The sequence below is a fragment of the Patagioenas fasciata genome, chromosome 3 (assembly GCF_037038585.1).
Source record: "Patagioenas fasciata isolate bPatFas1 chromosome 3, bPatFas1.hap1, whole genome shotgun sequence".
Taxonomy (NCBI): Eukaryota; Metazoa; Chordata; class Aves; order Columbiformes; family Columbidae; genus Patagioenas; species Patagioenas fasciata.
In genome coordinates this window covers 122,145,994-122,167,120 of record NC_092522.1, presented here as the reverse complement: position 1 = coordinate 122,167,120, position 21,127 = coordinate 122,145,994, and the positions used below count along the sequence as shown (strand labels likewise).

At 47.9% G+C, this 21,127-nt stretch overlaps 1 protein-coding gene across 6 annotated transcripts in view; it reads left to right on the top strand.

The window, feature by feature from the left end:
- The window catches only part of GATA4 (GATA binding protein 4), a 32,538-nt gene that overhangs the window by 3,802 nt on the left and 7,609 nt on the right, over window positions 1-21,127 (top strand). For 5 of the 6 annotated variants that reach the window (XM_065833735.2, XM_065833734.2, XM_071807148.1 and 2 more), the window contains 2 exons: window positions 17,187-17,356; window positions 20,951-21,076. In XM_065833735.2, the coding sequence (XP_065689807.2) occupies window positions 17,187-17,356; window positions 20,951-21,076 (296 nt within the window). The remainder of the gene's footprint in view (window positions 1-17,186; window positions 17,357-20,950; window positions 21,077-21,127) is intronic. The other variant, XM_065833736.2, reaches the window with a different exon arrangement.

Genomic DNA, 21,127 nt, shown 5'->3' with positions numbered 1-21,127 from the left:
GTCCTAAAATTAGCAGTTTGCCCCTTTCCCCTTCTCCCCTGCAGAGGGGAGCGAGGATGGAGGGCGGTAGAGGAGCCTAAATGCATCCAGTCCGTTGCTGCTTCTGCCTCCTGGATCTTTCCAGGCTGGGGATGGGGGGTCAGATCCTGGTTTGCTATCCCAACCTCTGCAATTTTGTTTTGTTGTGTTTTTTTTTTTTTTTCGAAAAACAGGAAAAAGAAATAAAAGCAGTGAGGTTTGGTTTGGTTTAGGTCTTTTTCTTGCAGTGCCGTCAGGGAGGTTGATGTGGTTGCGAGTAAATCAGGGCAAGTCACTGTGGGTATTTCTGCTGGGTGCCCACATTTTGTTTTAAATAAGTCAGAGTTCCTCGCTGTTTGAACGCGGCAGCAGCATCTGTGAAGATCAAAGCCCGGAGCAGGCGTTGGGTTTGGAAAAATGTCTTCTCCACTGCTGGTGGGGGAGAGATTGTGAACCAGATCTTCAGCTTTCCCATAGGGATGCGAAGAGATTTGTCCCATAGCATCACCCCCCGCCCGGGGCCCGGCATTTCCAGTGACTCATCGGCATTTGTCACAACCCTCTGCCCCACAAGCAGCTCCTGACCTTCCCCATAATCCTAAGGACAAGGCGATATCTCCCCGTGGGGCAGCGGGTTGTGGGGAGGGATGGGAGCGTAGGATGGATGGAAGGGACCATAGGATGGGTGGAAGGGACCATTGGATGGATGGAAGGGACCTTAGGACGTGTCCGCATTTTGCATGGGATCCTACATCCCCCGTTTTGCAAGCGGCTGCATTTCTCACCTCAGGGGGAAAAACCTTTGGTCCCCACCATGGGTTTCAAGCCACCTTCTGCTTTCCAGCCTAATTTAATTGTCACCGACCAGTCTGGGATTTAGGATGAAACCCACAGAATTAGGAGATACCAGGTCAAGCTCAAACACACAACTTTTTTACACCCTTCCCCCAAGCCCCCAGACAGTTTATTTTAAATTATAAATAACGTAAAAATTATAAATAATTTAAAAAATCACCATCACGGGCACTGTATCATCCTTATTAATTGAATTGAAAACTTCATTGAAAACTGCACTTTATGACCAAATACAAATGCATATGCTGCATAGAATAGCCATGGTGTGGTATATAATATGTTATACATGCTCATGAATTTTTGTAAAGCAGTAAAACTTGAGGTAGTGGCACTAAATCCAAGACTTTATTGAGTGAGGATTAATTATTATTCTCCTCTATGCGTCTCTATCCCTGTAACAATAACAGTATTTTTTAAAGACACATCCAATATTTTGCTTTCTCCATGTATATATTCCCTAATTTTGGGGGGAAGAGGCAAAACCCTTGGAAACAGATGAGCGTTTATCAGGCGGTGTTACCCAAAGGAAATCGGGTCCGATCCTGCTGTCTCCGTCCTCTTCTGATGATGGACAAACCCTTTCTCAGCAAGCAGAGGGGGTCCCCAAAACCAGTCATTCCTAACACAGTTGGGTATTTTGAATGGGCAAAACACCTCGCTCTGAAAAAATTAAGGATAACCTCAAAAAGAAGAAATAAAACAAAGCACCAAATGGCAAATCAAATCCCAAAATGGGTGAAAAAGCTGCAGCGTAGGGAGTTGGGCAAGTTTTTGTGCCTGAAGGTCGGCAGCTCTGTGTGCAAAGGCAGTTAAAATAAAGGTGGGAAAATACAATTTTTAAGGAAAATTCAGTTAAAAATAATTGATAGTGTAGTTGCAAAACCTGCAGAGACCTTGTTTCTCATCGGCACAGGGCTCTGGGGTGAAAGCTTTGCTCCTCCAGCCCCACAGAGCTTTGCATGTGTAGGAAAAAGAGGTGAAAATACAATATATTGTCTTTCAGAGATTTTGTTCCCAAATTCCCGGTGTGTTCTTCCCTCACTACAATTCCCTTACAGAAAATGAGGTGCAGAAAAGGGTTATTCGGGGATCTCCCCCCTGCTCGGCAATGTTCCCGGGAGGCACAAGGCAGAGGAGATTCAGGGGATGTAGCTGAATGTCTCGGGTCCTTCGAGGCTTTTGTGACTTTATTATAAAAGGACTTAACGAAGTGTTTGCCTCTCATTTGGGGCTTCACCACTGCCTGCAAAACCAGGCGGGGAATTGTAGCGAGAGCTCCGATTTTGAGCTTAAAAGCGGCCGGTTTGGTCACACCGGGAGGGCAGAAATGCAGATTCTTTGCTGGGACGGCCGCGCTCTCCCCGTGTTACTGCGACCTGTGATCACCAAATAACTCAATTATGTAGCCAAAATCCCTCGGTTGTAATGGCAAGGTTGGGTTGTTAGGGATATAGTTTGCTTTTTTCTGGGGGGATGTGTGTAATTACGGCTGGAGGACTTCAGAAAAGGACGTTGGAAATGCCGAATATTCACTTTGTCGATGGATCCCGAATTCACGCTGCTGTCTGGCAGGAAGGTGTAAATACGCTTTTGGTGCCCGAATGTGAAATGCTGCTCGAATAACCAGGGAAATACGTGAGAACGTGCTCTTACCTCCAAAATTAAGCTGAATTATAGAAGCAAATTTCATTATAAGGTTGGATTGAGGTTTTATTTTTGCGGGGGAAGCAATAAAACCTCGCAGGGCAAAAACTTCGCAGCATTACGGCAAAATATTAAATCTCCCTGGCCTTTACAAGTCTTCCCCACATCATCGGTCACGGTGACCGCTCCGAGCCGTAAATACATCCGTAATGACAAATTAAACCCAATTATCTGCCATGCCTGAGCAGTGAGGTCTTTAGACACGGGTGCTTACACGTGCGTGACAGCGCTTGAGAATAATTCGATCATCGTTGCCTTCGCGGTCGCTGGTACAAGTGGAATTAAAGACTCTTTAATTAATTAAAGACTTGTTTCTGCCGCAGCGAGTGATGCCGATGTAAGGTCTCGTATGGTAGAAATGTTATTATTTTCCTTTTTCTCTGCATTTTTTCTCAAGGTCGCTCTATTGCACCCTTTAAAACACCCTCGGGCCGCTCGGTGCCGATTCTCTTTTTCAACGTGATAAACTGGAGCTGAATTTTCTCATCTGCTGGGCACAGGTTTTTCCAAGCTGGACGTAGATCTGACCCCACCATCAACGCTGAAATATTTCAGTCTTCAGATTTTGGCAAGGTCTGGATTTTAAAGCCAAATTTGGGGCAGTGTTAAGTGAAAGCAAAAATAATTGGTTTCTTTTCCAAGAAGTGCTCGGTAATTATTTTTTTTCTCAGTTATTTGCTGGCACAAAAGGGTTTTCTTTTGTTTAATTAAGTGGACACCTAAATGTAGGATGCACCCTCTGCCTGGGGGTTGGCAAAGTTGGGTCCGTCCCACGTTTTTTTGCCCTTTTTCTGTCTTTCTAAGGCAAATTCTTCTGTTTCATCCAGATCAGGCTGTCCTGGAAAAAAAGGTTCAGTATAGGCTATGGAAGCAAAAAATACAACCCTAAAAACCCCCACTTTGCTTGTTCAGAGGTGAAACCACCCCTGTTCTAAAGCAAAGGGAGTTTCACCTGGGGCTGGCGCAGGATCAGGCCCATGCGAGAAGCTTCTATGGGGAAGAAATGCAAATAATATGGGGACTTACAGGTTTACTTGGGGGGGTAAAGGCCCAAAATCGGTGGAACTTTTATTTTTCCTTCCTGAAAAATGGACTCTTGGTTTTATATGTCGCAGGATGAAGGGATTTGTGCTTTTTTAAGATTATTTTTAGTGACCTGTAAGGCCGGTGGTTCCCTTATCAGAGCCAGCTGGGCTCGAACAGCTCGCGTCAGCCTTGGGAGCGCACTCGGAAACTCGGGTGGTTTTTTTGTGAAAGAACAAAATAATTCATAGAAAGTCAAGGAAAAAACACCTCAAGTTTTCCAGTGGCAGCAGAGGTGGGGTGAGGGCAGATCTCCCGTTTCCAGCAGGGACTGGTACGGGATGCTGCTGAATCTGGGATAGGAAAAATCACCGCCTGGAAAAGTTTCCTCTTAATCCCTGGGAATTAGGTCGGTGTCTGCCCAGGGGGAGCATTTCAGGAGAGGTCCCACCGTGGGACGTCGCTGCCTGATCTTGTTTTTTTTCCCAGAACTCAGGCATTTTCCTCCGGTTGATGTTTCCATCCCCATCGTCGCGTATTTACAGGGTGCCGGGGTAGGGCTGTTGCCGTCAGGCTCTCCTAAAAGATTAAAACCAAGCCCAGCGGGGCAGAGATGGAGCTGGAGGGAGAAGGAGGAGACCACACTTCTCCCTCAGAGCAAGATTTTGCCAATTCTTCCTTTTTATATATATATTTTTTAATTGTTTTCACAGCTCCTGCTTGCACGGTGCTCTCTGGTTGCACCTATAATATTTAAGCAAATTCCAGGCTGTCCTCTGGCCTCGAGGACCGGGGGAGTGAGTTGTCTCCTTTGATTCTGCAAACGTCTCCAAACATTTTGGGAGACATCACCCTCTCGTCTGCTGTGGGGCATTGGAACAGGCTGCCCAGGGCAGTGGTGGAGTCAGCATCCCTGGAGGGGTTTAAATGGCGTTTAGATGAGGTTCTTAGGCACATGGTTTAGTGCTAGAGATAGGTTATGGTTGGACTCAATGACCCTGAGGGCATCTTCCAACTTAAATGATTCTATGATTCTGTGCTCATCTCTGGCTGTTGTGGCTCCATGCGCCTCGGTTTCTCTTCAAATCATGTTATTGTACAGCAGGGTGCTGGTTTTACAAGAAGGGAAGGAGAAGCTTTTCTGGGCAAGATAAAAGCTGGGAAACCCTGATTCCTACATGCTGAAACCCTGGAACAGACAAAAAAATCCAACAACCTGAATATTTATTATTTAAATTCCTATGAGTTTCCAAGGCAGGCTGTTGGGTTTGCAAGCCAGGGAGCCATTGTTATTTGATATTCAGGATCTGCAGCGCTGGAGCTGTAGAAAATGAGTGAGATGGTGAGCCCCAGACATCAGGACTCCTTCGAATGACATGTTTGGCCCCAGATGTCTGAGGTTATTTTGGGAACGGAGGCCTGGCCCCAGGGGCTGGCTGCTCGGGGCTGGGCAGCTGGGAAGGACGCTGAGCTGGGACATGTCTTGGTGGTGTGGAGCATGAGAGAGGCAGATGGCTTGGTGGATGTCACCTCCTTGCGGTCTCCTCGTCTGGGATGATGCCCTGCATCCTGGGCATGACCGAGGTTTTTCTCCAAGGGCTTCCCACATTGGGTTCTTCACTGCTTCGGTGGGGCAGATCACAGAATCACAGAATAGTTTTGGTTGAAAGGGACCTTCACAGCTCATCCAGTGCCACCCCTGCCATGAGCAGGGACATCTTCACCAGCTCAGGTTGCTCAGAGCCCCGTCCAGCCTGGCCTGGGATGTCTCCAGGGATGGTTCATCCACCACCTCTCTGGCCAACCTGGGACAGGCTCTCACCACCCTCATTGTCAACAATTTCTTCCTCATGTCCCACCTGATTCTCCCCCGCTTTAGTTTAAAACCATTATGCTGTGGTTTACCTGGACCCTCTGGATGTGAACATCTGGCCTCAAGGGCTTTCCCAGATCCCAGTACAAGCAGGACCATAAGCTGGGGGGTGAAATCCCCCTTGTACCCCATTTCCCTTTGCCTCCAGATGGGGAATGGTCTCACCCCGCAGGGATTTCTGCCTACCCAGCTCAGCCATTTCTATCCCCAACCCAACATCCGAGTCAGACTCTGTCACCTCCCTCCCTTCGCTTGAAATCAATAACAACGGGTGAGCAGGTTAATTATAATCGCAGAATAAACGCCGCGGTCTCAAAGTTCACTCAACTTCAGCAGCGTTTCAAAACGAGCGGACGACGCCAAGAAACTTTCATTGATTCCTCCGGGGCAGGTGTGGGAGTTTGAACCTGTCCCTGAGCTGATCTCGATTCAAGACCTACTCCATTTTCCTCCTTATCTCGACTTTCGCCTATCTTATAATGCCTGTTATTTTAGATAAAAAGTCCAATCAATTGAGTTAGAAAAACTGCAAGTTATATGCTGCCCTGATAAGTTCGGTACCTGCCGTTTTATTGGCCTGGGCTGCAGTTTCTGTGCGAAATGACCTTTGCAGATGCTTTATCGGCTCCATCCTCCCACCCTGCTCGGGGGCTGAGTTGACTTAACGTTCAGAATAACTAATAAAAGAGGAAAAGAGAAGGGCCAGGGGTTAGACAAACTGACTCTCCCCTATAATGTGATGAACCGTAGTAAACACCTTTTTTGTTTGTCCCTGGCTGGTGTCCCGCAGGGAGGCCGGGATCTGGACTAACTTATTTAGGCGTAGCTCCTCTGAGTGGTATTTATCAGTGTAACACCTCCGGGTTGCAGTCAGAGCCTGTCTAAATTAGTGAGCTAAAGAAAACTGGGGCGGGGGGTTGAATACACACAGGATAATCAGTATTTGTGCCGTCACGCTCAGAGCTCAGACACGTGGACCAGTATATGCTTTCTATATTTCGTATATTCCTACACATGGTATATATAGGTTTTATATATACAAAGTCAGTGGGGTTTTTTATATACATGCATATGTGTGTCTGTGTGTTATATTTGTGCATGTATATCTATCTCTATATATATACATACACACAATTCTATGTAGCTGTGTTGTATATAGCTACAGAATAGTAATTCTAATAGCAAAACCAGACAGAATCGATTACAGGTGACTCCTAGCTTGCTAAAATGGTATTTTTAAGGAAATGCTATGTGTCTATATATAAAAATATATACCTTTTTATATGTTTTTATATATACACTTATATATATATGCACATTTATACATACCCATGTATAATACACACACATCATAACAATAATAATTAATCGTATTCCTACATGTAGGATTTTCCCCATCTGACTTGTATAAATGTATTTTCTTCTGATCTCCACCAGTCTGGGGAAACAAAAACAAACTAAAACAACAACAACAATAACAACAAAAAAACCACCACCTTTGATTTTCTGGAGTTGCAGGATTGTAGAAATGCAGGTTGGAAGAAACTCTAGCCCAGCCTCCTGCTTGAAGCAGGACAATCAGTGGCAGTAGCCGAGGTCAGCTGTGGATTCGCCTGGATGAGGCTTGGAAATGCCCAGGGATGGAAATTCCACCACATCTCTGGGTGCTTTTTGCTCCTGACCCATGTGTCTTCTCCCACTGCTGAGTCGAGCTTGGCTCTCTGGTCTGTGTACATCTGCCTGTCTTCTCCAGGTGTCTTTGGAATGATCCCAAGCAGCACCAGTGTCCCTGGGCCCAGAACCAGCCCTGGCTTTGGTCCACCTGGGTGCTGGGAGGCACCTCTGCAGACAGACAGATGGTCACCATCAGACAGACAGATGCTCCACTAGGACGTATGACCACAAAGCACTGGGTTCCTGCAGTTTAAGGAGTTTCAGCTCATAGAATTGTCGAATCATAGAAACATTTTGGTTGGAAATGACATTTAAGATCACCGAGTCCAACTGTAAGCCTAACACTGCCAACTCCACCACTATACCGTGTCTCATCATCAGCTGCTCTGCATGAGCCCAAGCAAACCAAGAGCACGTGAAGGTTGTGTCATGTTTGATGACAAACTAGGGCCAGATGGCGACAATGAGAACCCAACAGACCATGCTCTTCAGTCGTTAGCACGGTCCCTGGCGTGGTCCAAGCACAGACCATCTCAGCCTGACACAAACACCTCCTGGTATGGGTCCTGGAAAGTAATTTGGGTGTGACCACTGTAGACTGGAGTCTGAGAGAATATGAATGTGGGCAGAGCCTTCTTAGGCAGGCTCAGGGTCAAGGTCGAGCAGTTACCCAGTTGCCATAAGGCTAGTTCCCATGGCTCAGCCATGGAGCAGCAGCTTGGCATGTCTCCACAGCACACCTGCTTGTGGTCCCCTGTGGGTACATCACATTAGAGGTGATCCACTACCTATGCCCAAGTCACAAAGAGCCACCCAGATGGGAACATGGCATTGTAATAGGACAAAGGGTGATGGTTTTAAGCTGAAGTAGAGGAGATTCAGGCCAGACATGAGGAAGAAATTGTTAACAGTGAGGGTGGTGAGAGCCTGTCCCAGGTTGGCCAGAGAGGTGGTGGATGAACCATCCCTGGAGACATCCCAGGCCAGGCTGGATGGGGTTCTGAGCAACCTGAGCTGGTGAAGATGTCCCTGCTCATGGCAGGGGTGGCACTGGGGGAGCTTTGAAAGCCCTTTCCAACTCAAAACTATTCTGTGTTTCTCTGACTCTTCCTTTTCAGTCATCAAAGAAGAGCATCTAGCCAGGGCATATCCATTTAGAAATGGAACATATTTCAAGGAGGATAACACTGTAGTTGTTTTTCCTTTGTCAAGAGAGAGAAAGACCATTTCCAGGTGCCTCCTGCCAAGCAGACCCCAGGCTGTGGATGGCCCCATCATGGCCATTCCCTGGGCTCTCCATGCTAATCTAAGATTTGTTAAAAAATATTTGGACAGCCGATAAGCAGAGGAATCTCCTGTTTATCAGAAGAGCCTCAGATATTTACAAGTGTAAGAATTGTAAGTAGTAGTAAGAAAGGGGAGGTCACTTTGGTGGGTGGGATCAGACTTGCAACGCAGCAAAAGAAAGCAGACCTTGAACCTTTGCACATGCACAACTTGACAGTCAGCAGAAGTTGCTGTAGGACACCAGGTTGCTTTCAAAGGGATGGCCAACAACTACTCCAACCAAAAGCACCTTAGGGGGGTCTGCACGGAATCACAGAATAGTTTGGGTTGGAAGGGACCTTCAAAGCTCATCCAGTGCCACCCCTGCCATGAGCAGGGACATCTTCACCAGCTCAGGTTGCTCAGAGCCCCGTCCAGCCTGGCCTGGGATGTCTCCAGGGATGGTTCATCCACCTCCTCTCTGGCCAACCTGGGCCAGGCTCTTGCCACCCTCACTGTAAACAATTTCTTCCTCATATCTGGCCTGAATCTCCCCTCCTTTAGCTTAAAACCATCACTCCTTGTCCCCACGCCTGTCTGCCCTATAGCAGACTGTGTGCCTGTTGGATGTGGGACACAGTACCTCAGCATGTGGTCAACAGTCTCTCCACTCAGCTCTGGTAAAACCATTGGGCTTGATGTTTTAGGCCTGGTGGCTCTGATGTGCTGAAGAGCTGTCAATGTTTTTTCCAAGCGACCAGACTGGCCAGTCCCCCAGAAGCATCTCCTGTCCCTTCCCGAAACAGATTGTCTGAATCTGCTTCAGAGGCGTACAGCCCATTTCCACACACTTTTCTTCCATCCACTGCTTGTCTCCACATTTATGGCTGTGGCCTTTGAAAGTTGATCTGTTGTCCCCCTCCACTGAGGCAGGGAAGAGCCTTTCGTCCTCCTCTCGGAGGAAGAACAGTGTTGCAAAGAGATGAAAAGCCTTGCTCAAGTGAAGCCCACCACAGGGCCAAGACTAAACTCAAATTCCAGCCCAGGGTTTGACCCACCTTCCCGTCATGTCCGTCTTGCACATGATCTCAGCTGGTCCCTTGGCTGCTTCCACCTCCACTGTCCTTCAAACTGTGGAAAACACATCCATGAAGGAAAAGAGCATTCTTGGCTGTTGGCAATGGTGTGTGCCATAGACCTTGGCTTGCCGCAGGCAGAGGAGGGAGCTTTGAAGGGGAGGGACGTGGTGTTCCCTTTGCCTTGACGTGAAACATTTGGCCTGGGAAGGGTTGGACATGAACAGTCTCCCTGTGGCGTTTCACAAAGAAAGGAGAAAAAATCTTCTCTGCCTTTTCAAAAGCAGCGTGTGGCTCAGCCAGACTGTAGATTCAGTGTTTTCTTAAGCCATAAATTGGGTCTTTAGGTTTGCAGAGGGAAAGGTGTTCGGTCAGGGCAGTCAACTGAGCAACCAACCATTTTCTCCACTGTAGACATGTCATATAAACTCCAAAACATTCTGAAACAGCATCAAGCCTTTCTGGTGAAGCTTCATGACTCATTTTGTTCGAAACTGTGCTGCTGGTTAACAGCGAGGAATTTCCCCCCTTCTACATGTCCTGCAGATCAGCAGTCACACAGATGATGCTCTGTGTCAATCCAGATCAGAGGAGAGCTGGGAGCCACATTCTCACCAAGAACCAACCCAGTGATGGGCGCTATTCAAACAGGCACTGTCCTGCTCTCCCCATGTCTAAGTCCCATCAGTTTCTAAAATGGTGGGTTCTTTTATTTACAGTTGCTCCCTGTCCCTTCTACTTTTGTCTCTCCTTGGTTTTTGCTGCCGTGTTCCTGCCCGGTTCAGCCCTGCTCTGCTATGATATTGGAACAACCAGCATTTTAAAGTGCTGTGATCTGACCAGAAACTTCTCGCTGGGATTTTACCCTTGAAGCTTCAGCCTCTGGAGTCACACAGTTCATGGCAGCATCTCAACCCATTCAAAAGAAATAGAAGTTGTGCCTTTCAGCTCCACTAGCTGCAGTAAAACCTTCATTGAAATGACTTCTAAAAGCTTTAACTGTAAGAAGTATTTCCACGCTGTCACTTTTTAACAGAAATAGTCTTGGGATTTGGGGACAAACCATCCTGGGAATGGTAAATCTTGTTTCACCCTGCCATGCTGTCATGTCTGCCCCTTGAAGAAGGAGGTGAGGTTCTCTTGGGTGGGATCCCAGAGCGTCCATGTGTCCGTGGGGCCAACGTCCTTTGCCTCAGCTGTGAGTGGCTGAGACTCCATTAGAAATTCATGTATACACAGGACCGTGGCTCTCACCCCTTATCATAACAAATTGTTTTAGGAAACTGCTTCTCTGCGGGGAAAACTGCTCTCAGGGTCTGTTTAGAGCCCGTAAGTGCCTGGCGGTGTTTGAAGGACAGCTTCTCCTTTGCCGAGTTGCTTCGCTGGGTTGAGAAGACACTTCTGCAGGGGGAAATGTTGATATTAAATATCCCTCCAGCTATAAACAAAACTCCAGTGCTGTATTAATGGAAGACTCTTTCCATTCTTCTTCGCCCAGAGAGGGTGAAAGGCAGAAAGGGGCTGGAGGGCAGAAGAAGGTAGACAACCTGGTTCTTGTTTCTCATGCAGCCGGGTTTGATCCAAACCAGTGCAGGAAGGGCTCCTTGTCCCCTTCTAAAAGCTGGTTTGGGAACAGAAACTTAGAAACTGGTAGTTGGCTGTGAAGGATCCAACATCTCTCTATCAGAGGCGCTTTTACTGTTATTATTCTTTTGGGTCCTGATCCATCAGGTTTACATGTTCAAGATGATCTCTCCAATGTTAACAGGTTTAGGGTTGCTAAAGAAAAGCCCAAACAAAACCAGAAGGTCCGGACCTAGGAATGAGCATGCTGTCAGGCTAGAAGATCTAAGGTTTGCAGAGATGGTGGAAGGACCCAGAGAAGAGAGAACAAGCCACCCTTCAGACTCAAGCCCTGGGCAACCTCCCTCTGATCCCCAGGTGACGTGGTTGTGAGATGGTATCTGAGGCTATTTAGACATGAGGAAGAAAACTTTTACACTGAGGGTGGCAAGAGCCTGGCCCAGGTTGGTCAGAGAGGTGGTGGATAAACCATCCCTGGAGACATCCCAGGCCAGGCTGGACGGGGCTCTGAGCAACCTGAGCTGGTGAAGATGTCCCTGCTCATGGCCAGGGTTGGACTGGATGAGCTTTGAAAGTCCCTTCCAACCCAAACTATTCTATGATTCTCCTGGCTGGGAAGGCAAAAGCACTCAGACTTTGGGTGGGCCATATCCTTGATCTGAGATGCTGTCATGTCCTAGCCAAGCTGGAAAAAGTGCCTGTAGGTGTGGGCTGGCTGGTGGTGCTCAGATCTGCTTTCTTGTTGAGCCCTGCATCGTCCTTACCACTTGACCTCTGTGGACCTGGTGGTCAATGTGAATGACCACTCCCAATGACTAAGAACCATGATGGACATATCCAAGAATGCTTTTTCCCTACCAGATCCCACTTAGGTGTTGCTCCTGGCTCCCTGGCAACTGAATTTCCTGTTGTGGAAAGTATTTCTGACATTACCATCCTCAAGGCCTCACCCAAGATTAGGAGAATGTTGTGCAAGACACAAGTGAAATTTGCTGCCCTGGGGACCTTGCAGTCCTCATAAATAGTACGTGTCAGAGGAGAAAGACCTCCTTTTATACTGCAAGCTGATGACCAGTCTAGGGGCAGGACCCGGACCATCCTCTCCACCAGCCAAGTCATTAAGTGAGATTTCATGATCTGCTCTCATGTGAGAAGCTCCTTCATGGACTAAAGGCAGAGTCTTATGAAGAATTAAGTAGAAGATCATTAGCATCAGCCAGCATCAGGGACTCAACCCATAAAAAGGACAGAATGATCCCAAGACTGATAGTATCCAAGACAAGGGCTAGTCAAAGGCGCTTGGGACACCTGTACCTTCAAAGAGGAAGATGTGACCACCCAACACACAAGAGGCCACACCAGCCATGGGCTGGTGTCCTTCTGAGCCCCACCAGCAGATGTTACCCTTTTCTCAACGCTGTCCCAGTGCTGGCCATACCTGGCTTTGGGAGAGGGAGTAAATCTTTCCAGCAGAAAGGCTATTACAGAGGTCACCGGATGGACCCATAAATCTCCATTATCAGGCAGCGGCTCCTGTGCCACGAAACGGAAACTATTGCCCTGAGCATGACTGGGGGAGCTTTTCCTTCCCCCCGCATTGTTCCGAGCCCTCCAGGAGCTGCTCAGGCAATTTGCTGCCTGAATAAACGTTTCCTTTCCCGGCTGCTGAGTACAAGGAATAAGTGTCAGGGGATCTCATAATGCCAGGATTTAGAGCTCCAACCCTGAGACAGAAGCCAAGAAAACACTTTGCTGCTTCACAGTACCTTAATCCCCATTATTAATTACAGTGGCAAATGAAACAATCGCTGCACTCAAAGCCCAGTGACCTCTGTGACCAATATAGTTCAGCCTGTTGGTGGATCACGGTTCCTGAGCCCTGGGAACATTTCGGTTTCCTTGCTCTTGGAGATGCATCCGTGTCAAACTGCTGGGCCTGCAACTTCTTTTTTAGATTGGCTATTAGGAAAAATTTCTTCATGGAAAGGGCTGCAGGCTGCAGGCTGCCCAGGGAAGCAGTGGAGTCACCATCCTTGGAAGGGTTTAAAAGATATGTAGATGAGGTTCTTAGGGACACGGTTTAGTGACAGTGGGAGGTTAATGGTTGGACTTGATGATCTTGAGGGTGTCTTCCAACTCAAATGCTTCTATGATCCTCAGGTGATACTTTCTCATTATTTTGTAGACACTCTGGTTTTCAAGAGCAGCTGGGTTGTCTGAGATGTGTGGCCAGAAGGTTGGCTTAGAAAGCTCCCCTTGGTGACTTGACTCATGAGTTTAGTGATACTGGGAAATTATAGTACCCCTTATAGAAAGAAACCCAGTCCCTTGCCTTCCACTTCTCCACTGGTGTTAAAATGCCCTTCTATTCACTGCAAGGTGTGCACTGCGCCTACATTGTCTTCTCTGAGCCAACATCCAGTAGTGCCCAATACACGTCCCTTGCCATCACCAAACATGCTTTGAAGCAGGAGAGGATTTTTCTCCTCCAGGTGAGATATCTCGAGGTCAAGGAGCTCCCTCCGCTCTGATGGGGCTCCAGGGGTGGTTTTAATGAGGTTGCACTCTGTTAGATGTCATCTTCTGAGTCAGCACCGGCTGGTGCACGCAGGGGACGCACCCATCTGATATTGCCCCACGAGGGCTGCAATTAGGGGGAGCTACCCATTGCGTGGAACCTCGATGTGCCCTGGGAACAAAGTCTGGTCCTTCCCCATCTCCAGCACCAGTAATTCCTGCTTATTAACGCTCGCAAGGATCACCTTTGTCTGCAGCTGAGAGGGGGAAATCACACAAATGCCGTTAATACAGAACAGAAGAGGATTTTTGGGAACTTAAAACCAGTGAAAGTCCCTCAAGAGAGAAGCTCCATTCCAAATCTCATGGAAACTTAAAAAATAAATCCCAAACCACCCAACAAGTAGTGAAGAATATAGCTCAAACAAATAGGGATGAAAAAGCAGAGATCTCAAGACTGCTTTGTAGCGGTGTCTGATTACAAACCAACAGGGTAAATAACGTGGATGGTGGAGCTGGATGTCACACAAACTCTTAGGAAGTAACACCCCAGATTCAATAGCCAATTTACTTTTTGTCAGAAAAGATTTGCAATTTGTCTGGTTTCAACTCCACATCCACTGTTTGTTTGTTTGCTTTTTCTAAAACCAGAATTATACTTGACATTTCTTCTTATCACACCCATTTTGAGGGACCTTCTTACTCAAGAGCTAGTCCAACTCTTCACAATTCTGAGGGACTGTTAGGAATTTTTTCCTTTTCCTTTGATTGTAAACTTTCAGATTTTGGCTCTCTAGTGGGAAAACCTCCAGGAAAGCTGGTATTTTGTAATTAGTCACAGACACGACTCAAATCGGTCAAGAGTTTTAGTGGTTACCTTTGGACTACCTCTGCTCTGCTAAATTCTCCCTGGATTATATCAACTGCTTTGTACTGAGTTATTTTCAAAGGAAAAGGGATTTTCTCATAGGACAAAAATCACTGTGAAAATAATTTGGCTTTTTTTTGGAAAGTGAGAATCAAAAACCTCAACAACTTCTAAGATGAAAAAAAAAATAGTGAAATGTTTTCTTTTCTTGAGATTTTTCAAGGAAATGAGTTCTTTCCTGACCAGCTGTTCCAATCCCTTCTCTTTTCAAAGGGAGTTTATTTGATCTAGATTTTGGCTGTGACTCAATGGTGATTTTAAAGAGGAAAGTGAGGCGTTATGGTTACGGTATCACTGAATCCACATGTACAAAAAACACCTGGAGGGATTCTCATCTTTCCTAAACCACCAGAATTGCTCAAAGGTAATGAGATTTCCCTAAGCTGCTGAGAAGATACTGGATTCCTTCTTTTCAGGCTCCAGAGCTCCTTGAGTACATCCATTCACTGTTTTCTAGTATTTCCCCATGGTCACACAATGTAATCTCTTGCCATTTTTAGCCTGCTTTTCTAAAGAGAATTAGGTTCACGTGAATGTTTTTCTCTCTGTCTCTGTTTACTGGCGCCACTTTAGCAGTTTTTTTAATCCTTTGGCTCTTTCAGGGTTATGTAGTTTCCTGCAGATTTTCCAAAAATATTCTGGAGAAAAGAGAAAATGAGGCCGACGTTTGAACGTAACCCTTATTAGCTATCAGAGAATCCACACGGGATTGAGGCATAAAGCGGCAAGAAGCCAAATTTTGTCGGTTTGCTCTTTGGGGAACTATTGTTTTCCAGCAGAAAGCTGAGATACTTGTATAAAAAGCAGGTGGGCAAGCAGAAAACATAGTGAGATGCATGATAACATTTTAAAAGTTAATATTATGCTTGTCTGTAATGGTTAAAGGTCCTGATGCAAAGTTCTTACTGTCCTCCAAACATCTCCTGCATGCTGCAGTATGTTGGGAATTTTTACCGCAGCCTGGTTTATTCCCAGCCTATGCTAAGTAATGGAGCCTTTGCTGTAATTTGTCATTTTCTTTGTCTCTACCAATTATTTTACCATCAGGAACACACACTTTGAAGGGCCACGCCAGCTGGACGCAGCTATAATTTACATCACAGCAAGACCTATAGCTGATGCTTATATTTTATTAGGTGAATTTCTTGGCTTTTCAGAAGCATTGCATCCAAGGGTGAGCTGACCTGTATCTTTCCAAATTATGATGCAGTCAAGGTGCACTGTCTTTGCCTCTGTACCACCTTGCAGATGATATGGACCTGTCACAGCCAGAGGTGTGGTTGTCCTCACCCTCACATCACGGACACAGCTGGGCCACAGTGCAGGGTGAACCAGGAACATGGTGGGTGAACCAGGAACATGGTGGGTGAATGCACCAAGCTCTGGAGGGTTACATCAAGCACGATGGAGTTTTGCATCAAAAGCTGAGTCTCTGACACCCGTGAATGCCCCAGGATGTCTGTCAGTTGACAGGCTAAGCTGGGGTCTGACATGTGGATTCTTGCAGTTCAGGAGATGCTTCTCGTGCAGAGAGCAGGGTGAAGGAACATGAACATCTCTCCCCCTTGGCTTTCTGCAGCCATTCATAGAATCATAGAATGTCCTGAGTTGGAAGGGACCCACCAGGATCATGGAGTCCAACTCCTGTCCCTGCACAGGACACCCCACAGTTCACACCATGTGTCTGAGGACGTTGTCCAGTCTCTTCTTGAACACTGTCAGGCTTGGGGCCGTGACACCTCCCTGCGGAGCATGTTCTAGTGTCCAACACCCTCTGCGAGAAGAACCTTTTCCTAATGTCCAACCTAAACCTCCCCTGGCACATCTTCCTGACATTCCCTCGGGTTCTGTCACTGGTCACCAATGAGAAGAGCTCAGCCCTGCCTCTCCTGCTCCCCTTGTGATGAAGCTGCAGCCACCATGAGCTCTCCCCTCAGGGTCCCCTTGAAGCAACAAACCCAGTGACTTCAGCTGCTCCTCAGGCGGCTTCCCCTCCAAACCCTTCACCAACATCACAGCCTCTTCTGGACACTCTCCTGTAGCTTTATGTCCTTTTTATACTGTGGAGCCCAAAACTGCACAAAACCGCACATAATTTTGTGCCATCTTCCCCTCTGCAGAGGGACCAGGGCGGGAGCTGGCATGGGCTGGGTAGCAGGGTCGCAGGACATACAGGCAGCGCTTTCCCTGCCCACATCTGCTTGAGCCCCACTGAAAGAGGCTCGGGCAGCTCTTGGACCCCTGGGCAGTTCTGCTTTGTGGGTTTGTGTTCGTCCATGGTCGTAGGCAATTTGTCTCGGTTGTAAACATGGCTGTTCATCTGCCTCAATCCGTTTGTCCTGGCGATGTCCAGCCTCAAAAACTGGATAACATCAGAGCAGAAGGGAAGGTTTCTATTTCTGTCTCCCAGTATCTGTGTCCCAGCACATCCCTGCTGCCACAGAAGTCCTGCAGCCAACTCTGTATGGCAGGGAAAGGGGTTCTTCTTCACAATAATCCCAGAGGCTTCCTTGAGAACGGAAAAGTTGCTTCTTGCATCCTGTAAAATCCAAATCTGGTGATTTCTCGAAATGTCACTTCTGGGCTCAAATACTGAGAACCAGGTCAGAAATTAAAAGTACGGCTGCCTAATTAACCAAGTCTTTTCCCTTTTCTCCCATCATGGCAGCAGAATTTTTTGACGATTACTCAGAGGGGCGAGAATGTGTCAACTGCGGGGCCATGTCCACCCCGCTCTGGAGGAGAGATGGCACGGGGCACTACCTCTGCAACGCCTGCGGGCTCTACCACAAGATGAATGGCATCAACCGGCCCTTGTTCAAACCTCAGAGGAGGCTGGTAAGTCAAGATCACAACAACGCATGTAGGGCAAGGCTGCAGGCAAGGATGAGGCAAAAAGACCTCACCTAGGTGGGGATGCTAGGGGTGTTTCAACTCCTTGGGTCCCCACGTGCCCAAAACTAAGTGGTTTTGATCCAGATTTCCAAAGTAAGACAGGTTATCTTGTTCTTGGTGCGTTCTAACACCATGTATTGTCCAGATTAGTTCTGAAAAGACATGCAGGCCGGGCAGTGGAAGGCGCTATAGGACACAGGGCAGTACCACGGTGTTGGTTTCGCACAAGCCAGTCTTTGCTTTAGCACACCTGTAGGCATATTAAGATGAATAGAAACCCTTTGCGGCTCCACCAAACCACCAGTCCATCTTCTCTTTACCTTCAGGGTCCTTATTCACTGGTCATTTCATGGTGACCGGCCACCTTTTCTGGATACCCTGCTCCTGGCTCTGTTGGGTGAATTTGTGGGACAGGCCAGGGCATCCTGAAGCCTGTGGGATCAGGATGGGTATGGATGAGGAAGCTGCTGGGTGGAGACATCTCAGTGTTGATATCCTGCCTGTCCCTGCCCATTTTGCTGAAGTGTTTTGGGAAGATCTCTGCAGTCTGTGCCCCAAAGACACAAGGCCATCATGACCCTAGACAGCAAGAACTCAGCAAGACATTCCTCAGGGCCATACTTCCATGAGGCTCCATCCCAAACCTGCTCTGCCCTTTGCATCACCCAGACCTGTCTGTGCTCAAACCCAGCCATCCGCTGCAAGTGCCAAAAATGACACTGGCAGCTTGAGGGCTGTCACCAGCCACAGCCACCCAGCGCCCTCTTGTGAAAACCCCTTCCTAGACATCACGGTGCTCGCACCCTGGCACTCAGGCCCTGGTCCTCGTTCGTTTATGGGTCTACATGCGTAGGACCAGAGGAAATGGCCTCAACATGCACCGGGGAGGTTTAGATTGAATATCAGGAAAAATTTATTCCTGGAAAGGGTTGTCAGGCATCTCCCAGGGCAATGGTGGAGTCACCGTCCCCGGAGGTGTTTAAAAGATGCATATATAAGATTCTTAGGGACATGGTTTAGCAACAGTGTGAAGTTAACGGTTGGATTCAATGATCTTGAGGGTCTCTTCCAACCAAAATGATTCTACGGCTCTATGGTTCTATGATTCTATGCTAGACTTGGGCACATCTGTGCAGTCAGGAATGGCCCATTGGGCACCAGGGTTGGTCCTTTGGAGCAAGCAGCAATGCAGGCTTTTAACTCTGCACAGCCTTGGGGTAAGGCTTGGAAAACCCTATGAGGAATATAAATGCATGAGCTGTGCGTACCCATATATGCACTTTTGTCACTTGGCTGGGCAGCTGGCAATCTGGAAATCTTACAAGAGTGGCCAAATTCCTGATTTTCCTTCTGGAAGAGAATTTCCGTGAAGAAAAGGAGGATATGTCTAGGGTTGCAACGTAGGGGTGTGGTTAAAGTAATGACAATTGGTCGACCTGAATAAATATATTCAGCACAATTGATTTGGTTTAATCTGTCACTGTGTAACCCCTTTTTTTTGGAGACTGAGATATGCCAGAAAGCCCTGTGAGGGGAGATCTTTGCCTTTGCTGCGAGATCTCTTTAAGAGATCTTGCTCTTGGTCTACTTGCAAAGGCTGATGATTGAAGCTAATACACGTTGAGGTTACAACTAAAGCAGTGTTTTGTTTCTCCCCACCAAAGGGGTTTACACTTTTCCAAGCCTTTAAGAAGTACTTGAATTTCACTTTTAATTGTCCTGCTGCCCTAGAGTAACCGATCCTGTTTCATAACGAGGGGGAGGATGCAGAGAAAAAGCTGTGGCAAGGATCACAAAGGAAATCCCTGGTAGATGCCAGGTCCTCATCTCACAGGCTTTCACCCCATCACACAGCTGTTCAGGTTTGCAGAGCTGGGTAGATGTCCAAGACCACCAGATTTCCTCCTCTTCAGACATCTTCACACATCTCTGGCACCTCTGTTCAGTCCACAATTTATCAGCCAGCAAAGAGGGAATTTGACCCCTGCCCATCCAGACTCTATCCACAGCCTCTTAAAACCTGAGCTTTGAAGGATGCTGGGAAGAGTCAGGTAGGTGTGGAGAATGTGGCTTTTTCTTCCCCCATCACCAACTCCGCTTCCCGGCATTTTATATGGTTTCAAGCTCTGTCTTCCTACTGTGGCCTTCTGAGCCCAGCTAAACCAGTTCAGCCAGAAAGCCTATTCCCTGCAAGGCTTCATTAGTGGGGATTCCTATTAACAATCCCTCTTTAGGAAGATGATGTGGCTGGAAGCACTCTTTTTCTTATGTCCCCTCAAGCCACATGAGCAACATCCTGCAAACCCAGCAAGGAGTATGTAACGTTCATGGCATTGGTAATGTCTTCTTGGGATATGCCATGATGCTTGGAAGATGAAGGGTTTGGGAGCCCGAAAGGGCAGGACTGTCTGAGATCCAGACACCTCAGTGTGGGTGTCTGCACATGCAGTGGGGCTTTAACTGCTACCAGACCTGCTGGAGATGTGGGACTCTGTTCAGGTGGTGTGTCTGGCACCATCTGAGATGCCCCACAACAGCGGAGATGTCTCTGCATCACAGGCAGGCAGAAGGCAGTGGAAAGGGAGTGTAGCAGAAGATAAATGGCCAGAAGGGAAGGAGAAGGCAGTTGTGATATTCAGTGCACCAAGGCACTGAGAGAAATCATAGAATGGTTTGGGTTGTAGGGACCTTCAAAGCTCCCCCAGTGCCACCCCTGCCATGAGCAGGGACATCTTCACCAGCTCAGGTTGCTCAGAGCCCCGTCCAGCCTGGCCTGGGATGTCTCCAGGGATGGTTCATCCACCACCTCTCTGAGCAACCTGGGACAGGCTCTCATCACCCTCACTGTAAACAATTTCTTCCTCATGTCTTGCCTGAATCTCCGTCCTTTAGTTTAAAACCACCACCCCTTGTCCTATTGCAACAGTTCCTGCTAAAAAGTCCATCCTCATCTTTCTTATTATGTCCTTTTAAGTGAGAAAGGCTGCACTAAGTTCTCCCTGGAGCTTCTCTTCTCCAGCTGAACACCCCAGCTCTCTCAGCCTGTCCTCCCAGCAGAGCTGTTCCAGCCTCGCATCATTTCTGGGGCTCCTCTGGCCCCTCTCCAGCAGCTCCATGTGTGTCCTGTGCTGAGGACCCAGAGCTGGACCAGCACTGCAGGGGGGTCTCACCAGAGCGGAGCAGAGGGCCAGAATCACCAACCTCCACCTTCTGCCCACGCTCCTTGTGATGCAGCCCAAGATACAATTGGCCTCTGGGCTGCAAGCGCACATTGCCGGCTCATGCCCAATCTTTCACCCCCCCAGCACCCCAAGTCCTTCTCCTGGGGCTGCTCTCCATCCCTCCATCCCCAGCCTGTGCTGATACCAGGGGCTGCCCCGACCCAGGTGCAGGACCTTGTACTTGGCCTTGTTGTGAGAAGTTGGGTAGGAGAAGAGGAAAACCTGAGGCGTGCTGCAGCAGGCTTGTTGGGGTCTGATGCTGCCGGCGGTAGCAGTGGAGGGCTGACATGTTTTCTCCCTCTGTTTTTTCTCACAGTCGGCTTCCCGCCGCGTTGGCCTCTCTTGTGCCAACTGCCACACGACGACCACCACGCTGTGGCGCAGAAACGCCGAGGGAGAGCCCGTCTGCAATGCCTGCGGACTCTACATGAAGCTCCATGGGGTAACGTCTTCACTGATCTCTGCTCTCTGTGGGGAGGGTATCGATAGCACC